Source organism: Mya arenaria, chromosome 14 (assembly GCF_026914265.1).
Source record: "Mya arenaria isolate MELC-2E11 chromosome 14, ASM2691426v1".
Lineage (NCBI taxonomy): Eukaryota > Metazoa > Mollusca > Bivalvia > Myida > Myidae > Mya > Mya arenaria.
The window spans coordinates 42,256,619-42,265,794 of NC_069135.1; the positions used below are offsets into that span (position 1 = coordinate 42,256,619).

The following is a 9,176-nucleotide window of genomic DNA, read 5'->3' on the forward strand; positions in this document are numbered from 1 at the left end:
ACAGGCGTTCTTTTTGTTTTGGTGCATCCTTCTCATTACTTTGGCTTTGGTCTCAAATTGAACGATCGTTGGGAATTGTTTGATTTGGTCTTTACTGCTACTGTATACGTAAGTTTATCATTAATTCAAGGTAATAAATATGTTACCTCTAAAACATCTTCCAATTGTTCAGATAAACAGAAATAAGGTGCTGTATTGGTGGTCTAAGTATTTTCACAGGCATTATCCCTGTCTTTTTGTTAGCCAACGGTCAGTTGTTTCCCTGGCAATGCATTTATTTGTACAGATATTCTTACTTACATGTTAAATCTTTTCAAAATAGTCTCATTATATTTTTTAGGATATCAGCAAGGATATAACCGACAGTTGGTTTTTCTATTAAAAATGGTATAAGTTCTTAAAGTTAGATTTTATTAACTTAAACCTACAACCATAACAGCAATTACTCATCACCTTAACTATGCTATGTCATTTATATTTTGGGGTGGATGTCGTGTACTGCAATAAATCTATGTTATGTTATGTTATGTTATGTTAGATCAATGTGAGACCGTTACAAGTCACAGTCATTGGGTTACAAATTCACAGACAGTGATCATATAAATGCCGTTATGTATTGCTTCAAACCTACCTTAACGACGAACTCAAAACTTTCCATTGAGCTCAAATTATTTGACGACTCATCAGGAGCTGACTGGTCAGATGATTCAGATGATTCATCAACAATATCTCTTTATGCGTTGCACGTGTGGTCATAACTTAATTAAGTGATTATTAAAAATACAAAAATAAAACATTGAAATATGTCATGATAATGTGTAGTTATGACAGGTAAGATAGAAAATGTGAACTTCTTCGTTTGTAAAAATAAGACAGAAGAACACAACTCCTTAAATATTAAAGAAAATATTTTGATTTTGTTGTTTTGTTATACTGTAGCACTGTAACAGAGTACAATTAATTTGTATACATGTGCATTTGAATGATATTTATTAAACATTTGAACAAACTCGTAAATATATGATTATATGTGTGAAATAAATAATGTTTTCTGTTACTAAATCATGTGTGTATGAAGTTTGTAAATGTTACGATCTTTTTGAATTGTTATATCATAAAGCATTAATCCATTGGCAAATTTGGTGCTTTACTTGGCCTTGAGTTCCCGTCTCTTTTTTAACAAACATATTATAACGCCGTTTGATTTGTCAGATTTGCCGGGAGATGCTGGATGCAGTGTTATTAAAGCAATTGTAGCAGTTTCCCAACATAATTAGTTCACTTCGATACTGAACATGTATATTGTTTCTCTATATTAATGATAACATCTAGTCAATGTGAATGCCGCTTTAGGTTATTATCTTTAAAGGTTGCATGAGTGTTTTGCACATTAACATCTTCATTGATCGTTACATTAAGATTGACGGCTTGCTTTATATGCAGTTAGTAGTAAATGGTTATATAGCTCGCTGTTTGAGTGCCGTAGCCAGAGGCATGTTTAAACCGAACCAGTCGGTGTTGGGGTGGGAGTTGGGGTGTCGATATGTCATAGGACTTTCCTAGTGCATCCTGGACGAACCCAGTCCATGTTGTACCACCATAAAATTCGTATTTTTGGTACTATTTATTCATTGATCTATATAATTGATATTAGGATGCAGGGAAAAAAGGATTCAATTGTTTACTGAATCAAACGTCAAAACAGGTATTTTGTGTCCGGGAGAATCCCACAATAGCAGGATATCCATGCGGTCTATTTCTGTATCGCTTCGTCCACGTATTCAAAATTATCCACAAAGTTCTTACAACGGTTTAAGTTAAACTGATGCCCTTCTTAGTGGGTTTGTCGTGTTCCCATTTTCTAAGATCCACGCATGAGAAGTAAATGTAAAATTATCCTTTCTTATATAGTATACATTAGTGACGTCAGTAATTCGCTTGACGTCCATTGGTTCGTTCCAAATTAACCGTCGTTCTGAAGTAGAGTTTGAGTGACGTTACCGGATGACTCACGGTCGCGTGTGGCTGATAACGCGTCTTTTAGGATTGGTCATATTTAGGTAACGTATAATCTTCAACATTTTTTATAAAGTGTGTGAATATGGATGAAATACTACAAAGGTATTTAATAATATCGATACAGCCACTGGGTTCCGTTACACAATTTAGTCCTGAACAAAGTTTGCTCTTTTCCGTTGAGATTCTGAATGGTATTTCTATTGTTCCCAAAGGGAGAGCATATAGTCGCTGTTTTGTCCGTCTGTCCCCACCGTCCGTCCTTCACAACAGTGTCCGGCGAATAACATCAGAACTACTTATGGGACTAAAATAAACCAGGGTATAAAGATCAGGGCCTTTTCTGTCCATTTTGGAAAAAAAACCCAGACTAATTGGGAAATTTTGCGAAGAAATTCACAGATTTTGGAAGATATTTCTGGCCTTTTTTGTCAATAGGAGATAAAAAGCTTGCAAATTTATTTTTTCGAATCGTGTTATAATTGGTAATATAGGGAATAAAATTAAAAAAATCACCATGTAGGCTGGAATTAGGATTAGGTCCCGGATTAGGGCAACAATTCTCTGTGGAATTTAGTGTATTTACACAGTTTGTGTATACCATGTGATAAATTACATCATATATGCTACGTCGGAAGGCAACATTTTGCTTCAAATGAAGACTTAAATCAAAGATAACTTTTCTTTTACTACACCATTTTAAATGAAACTAAGGGTAGTTTATACCGCTTAAAGAGCCCTGCCTTCGTTTTATTACCGGAGTTTTATAAGGAGATTAGTTTCATCAAACACTTGGACAAACCTGTTTACAAAATAATGTTTTGACAGTGCTCCGTCAGACGGCCGTTTCGTGATAAGGTGTGTCGAGGTGATTTAAGAAAATAAACTCTCAATCAAACTCTGGTAAAAGCCCGAAGCCGGGGCTCCGTAAGCGGCGTAGACTGCGCTATGTTTCATTAGAAATGGTGAAGAAATAGTGAAGATATCTTTGTTTAAAGACTTTATTCGAAGCAAAGTATTGCCATCCGAGGTAGCATTTATGACGCAATTTATCACGTGGTATACCCACACTGTTACATGTCGACCAAAAGTGCTGATAAATGCATTTGTAATTGGAAATGGACAATTGTTTTGAATGAATTGTTCCTGCGCTTAAACCCAAACTTAATATAAAGGTGCAAGTCGAGAATCCAGGCTTTTGGTGACAGCGATTTCATCTCTTTTGGTATTTATTTATTTTTTGAAATTGGGAAAAGATGCACATTTGACATTGGGAATGGGTCAGATATTGTGACAAGTGAGATGGGCAAAAAAAAGCCTGTAGATACATGACAGCGAGTGGAAGTGCAGTGCACAAGAACCATAATTATAGCATACATACTAATTAAGTTATCTCCCTTAAACCAATTTTCACAATTGGTGCTTGTCCGGATCATAACTTAAAAACCGCTGATGGGATTGGAATAAAACTTGGTATATAGATATATGGCATTGAATGGAAATGCATTACGTACATCGGTACATGTTTTAAGTTTATATTTCCACCAGTTACTATATAAGAACATGTTGTTTTTTTCTCAAAACAACTTTCAAATATCATTCCTAGGCTTTCTATCACAATTCGTGTCTAAAGTGGTTGCGTGTTTTGGAAACATATAAAAATGAGGTCCATTAAAATCGTTTACATATGCTCTTTTGAAATATTCATTTCTTTTGAAAAATATAATAATGGCTTGAGTATGTTATGTCTGAATCATGTGGATAATGTGTTTGAATTTTCTTAATTTAATTTCTGTTATGTTTTAAAATTGATTCTGATCAATGATAAATTCAAGCCAGATATTCGCCATGAACAATATATAGAAAATAAACAACGTTTGAACTGGACAGTGAAAATTTTGTTTTTTTCCGTGCCTCTTGGTCTACTTTCAAAATGCTGTACTACGACAAAATATTTTCTAAAGCACTATCATCAAAAACAAAACACCGTCTAATGCGCGCTTGTAGATACACATATACGATGCACTTCAAAATGTATTCATCTGACATGAGATCTAAATAAGAATTGGAAACTTTTTAACCCATTTATTTGTAAAAAACAGCAACATTTTGGTCACTCAAAGTATGAACAAAATCGTATTTTCGGCAGTAAGCAATATATCAATATTTCACCCCTTCAAACAGGCCAATCAGATGTCCTCAGCCAATATCGGGTTTCATTTAATTATCTGTACACTAGCAATAAACTTTCGAAATAAAGGCAATGTTCATATATCCTAGAACATATAGGTTTATCAGTATCTGTTATGAAACTAGCTTATTGTATTAAAAAGTCATCAATTTACATATCCTATTTTTAAGTAATGACAACCACTTATCGGTCAGTGTTTGTCAGAAAGATACATATTTGTCCATATATAAAACTACATTTGGCGTGTGATTTCTTCATATTTGAACCTTTATGCTATACATATATATAGACAAAATCGGACTCCCCAAATACCAACATGTTCGCAAATAACCAACTGGAAATGTTCGAATATCCAACTGGCAGACGTAGAAAGAGTATTTAAATAAAACTGTGTTAAATATGGGTGCATGTATAAAAATACATTTAGCGAGTGATTTCCTCACATGTGTATCCTTTTACCATCAAACGAGACAAAAACCCAGTGGCGGATATACCGGGGGGACATAGGGCCCGTGCGCCCCCCCCCCCCAGCGGGCCGGCAAGTAATGTTTCTTGGGCACATCTTTATTGATTGAACTGTACAAATAAATTGTTTTGTCCAAATTTAAATTTTATACATGTATGAGCATTTCAGCAAATAAACAATTGATCCTGATTATCGAGTATTATATAGTATAGAAAACGAAAAAGTCTCTTGAAAATGACATCGGGGCCCGAACATTGGATAAATAAAATCGGCGCTGCATTTTACACAGACAGCTGATCAAAAGTAGACAAATATGGATGCAGTTATACGCGTAATGCAACAGTCAATTGTAACCCCCCCCCCCCAGGTCCGGCGAATAGCGGGGACTTTGACTTTCAGTCCAACCAAGCCTGGGCAAAATCCCTGCCCTGAGGAGACAACTACTGGTGAAACCCCCGCCAAATGCCCCCACACCCCAGGGACTCTAGGTAAGGCCCTTCCCCGCTATATTTGGCGCGAAGACAAAACCACCGCATTCACCCGGCACTGCGGGGCCACCTGGAAGGTAAAAACACGGCCCATTTCCCCGGCTATCCCCGGTATACCCCCGGACTTGGTGGGCCGTAGTTACAATTGACTGGTGCACAAATTTACTGTTTTCGAAAATATAAGTTGTTTAAAACTGTTTTCATGTGCACATTATATGTTCGTCATTGCTTTTAATAATGTCATTGTGTGTCAACAAGATATGTGTGTGCATGACGTGAATTTAAAGTTTAAATTCAAAACGTTGCCGCCTTGAAACTTTCCATTTCGGCCTTTATTATCGTCTAATTCTCGGAATTATGCTAGAGCCTTTATTTATTTAAAACCTTTTGGAATTTGTTGTCAAGTTGTTTTTACTTCAGATAACTTAAATAACAATGACATCCGAGGTACCTAACAGTATCGTTGAGTGCAATCAATATACTGTAGGTTTATATAGCATTTATTCTACACCACATATATGTGTGTCTCAGGTAGACGAGTGGTTAACGACTTTGACATGTTTATAATTAGTTGTGCCCCCATTTAGAAAGTCCTGGAGCCGCCACTGAAACCGAATCCAAAACTGATTGGTAGTTGGATATTCGCGACAAACAACTGACAGTCTTCGAATAATCTGCCGGCGAATGAACAAAAAAGTGCATCACATTGAAAGGAAATTTTAAATGCGGAAACAAGAAATCCATAGTTAACACATTCTCGGATAACGAATAATCATTTTGATATCCTTTTCCTCCTACCACCATTTGAACATTTCTCGTGTATGTCACACAACGAGAGACATACAACTAGGACACATACCGAGATAGACACGACAAGGGACATATAACGAGAGACACACAACTAGGACACATACCGAGATAGACACGACAAGGGACATATAACGACAGACACACAACTAGGACACATACCGAGATAGACACGACAAGGGACATATAACGAGAGACACACAACTAGGACACATACCGAGATAGACACGACAAGGGACATATAACGAGAGACACACAAAAAGGACACATACCGAGATAGACAAGACAAGTGACATATAACGACAGACACACAACTAGGACACATACCGAGATAGACACGACAAGGGACATATAACGACAGACACACAACTAGGACACATACCGAGATAGACACGACAAGGGACATATAACGACAGACACACAACTAGGACACATACCGATATAGACACGACAAGGGACATATAACGACAGACACACAACTAGGACACATACCGAGATAGACACGACAAGGGACATATAACGAGAGACACACAACTAGGACACATACCGAGATAGACACGACAAGGGACATATAACGACAGACACACAACTAGGACACATACCGAGATAGACACGACAAGGGACATATAACGACAGACACACAACTAGGACACATACCGAGATAGACACGACAAGGGACATATAACGAGAGACACACAACTAGGACACATACCGAGATAGACACGACAAGGGACATATAACGAGAGACACACAACTAGGACACATACCGAGATAGACACGACAAGGGACATATAACGAGAGACACACAACTAGGACACATACCGAGATAGACACGACAAGGGACATATAACGACAGACACACAGCGGGAGAAACAACGAGACACACAGGAAGAGACACACGACGAGACACACAACGACAGAAACGGCTAGCCACACATAGCGAGACACACAACGAGACACACAACGAAACACACAGGAAGAGACACACGACGAGACATACAACGACAAAAACTGCTAGCCACACATAGCGAGACACACAACGAGACACACAACGAAACACACAGGAAGAGACACACGACGAGACACACAAAGACAGAAACGGCTAGCCACACATAGCGCGACACACAACGAGACACACAACGAAACAAACAGGAAGAGACACACGACGAGACACACAACGACAGAAACGGCTTTCCACACATAGCGAGACACACAACGAGACACACAACGAAACACACAGGAAGAGACACACGACGAGACACACAACGACAGAAACGGCTAGCCACACATAGCGATACACACAACGAGACACACAACGAAACACACAGGAAGAGACACACGACGAGACACACAACGACAGAAACTGCTAACCACACATAGCGAGACACACAACGAGATACACAACGAAACACACAGGAAGATACACACGACGAGACACACAGGAAGATACACACGACGAAACACACAGGAAGATACACACAACGAAACACACAGGAAGATACACACGACGAGACACACAGGAAGATACACACGACGAGACACACAGGAAGAGACACACGACGAGACACACAGGAAGATACACACGACGAGACACACAGGAAGATACACACAACGAAACACACAGGAAGATACACACGACGAGACACACTGGAAGATACACACGACGAGACACACAGGAAGATACACACGACGAGACACACAGGAAGATACACACGACGAGACACACAGGAAGATACACACGACGAGACACACAGGAAGATACACACGACGAGACACACTGGAAGATACACACGACGAGACACACAGGAAGATACACACGACGAGACACACAGGAAGATACACACGACGAGACACACAGGAAGATACACACGACGAGACACACTGGAAGATACACACGACGAGACACACAGGAAGATACACACGACGAGACACACAGGAAGATACACACGACGAGACACACAGGAAGAGACACACGACGAGACACACAGGAAGATACACACGACGAGACACACAGGAAGATACACACAACGAAACACACAGGAAGATACACACGACGAGACACACACGAAGATACACACGACGAGACACACAGGAAGATACACACGACGAGACACACAATGGCAGAAACTGCTAGCCACACATAGCGAGACACACAGGAAGATACACACGACGAGACACACAGGAAGATACACACGACGAGACACACAGGAAGATACACACGACGAGACACACAGGAAGATACACACGACGAGACACACTGGAAGATACACACGACGAGACACACAGGAAGATACACACGACGAGACACACAGGAAGATACACACGACGAGACACACTGGAAGATACACACGACGAGACACACAGGAAGATACACACGACGAGACACACAGGAAGAGACACACGACGAGACACACAGGAAGATACACACGACGAGACACACAGGAAGATACACACGACGAGACACACAGGAAGATACACACGACGAGACACACTGGAAGATACACACGACGAGACACACAATGGCAGAAACTGCTAGCCACACATAGCGAGACACACAGGAAGATACACACGACGAGACACACAGGAAGATACACACGACGAGACACACAGATAGATACACACAACGAGACACACAACGAGACACACAGGAAGAGACACACGACGAGACACACAATGGCAGAAACTGCTAGCCACACATAGCGAGACACACAGGAAGATACACACGACGAGACACACAGATAGATACACACAACGAGACACACAACGAGACACACAGGAAGATACACACGACGAGACACACAGGAAGATACACACAACGAAACACACAGGAAGATACACGCGACGAGACACACAACGACAGACATAACGAAAGACACCGCTAGCCACACATAGCCATACACAAAATGAGGCACGAGAGACACACAACGAGGGATACACAGCGAGACACATACCGCCAAAAGACATCAAACAAAATTGTACTTGAGAACAATGTTAATGTTTACTTTTTTACAGAGGAACAATTAGATTATAACATTTCGGATGAGCCATTAAAGATAAATTGTAAACATTCATGCTTAAAAATGATTCTACTAACCATTCGAGAGGGTTTCTAAGAAATGTTTTTCTCAGATTATTGTCAGGTGGCTGAATAAAAGTGTTTATTTCATGTGGTTGTTCAAGTCAATAATTTAAGCTTTAATATAATTCC

The 9,176-nt window shown here is 39.6% G+C and overlaps 1 protein-coding gene across 1 annotated transcript; it reads left to right on the forward strand.

Moving 5' to 3' along the window:
* The first annotated feature begins 5,596 nt into the window (after positions 1–5,596).
* Positions 5,597–8,668, forward strand: LOC128216151 (zinc finger protein 888-like). The gene is made up of 2 exons (XM_052922733.1): positions 5,597–5,608; positions 7,385–8,668. Exons 1-2 carry the CDS (start codon positions 5,597–5,599, stop codon positions 8,666–8,668), a joined length of 1,296 nt encoding a protein of 431 aa, XP_052778693.1.
* Positions 8,669–9,176: the final 508 nt, after the last annotated feature.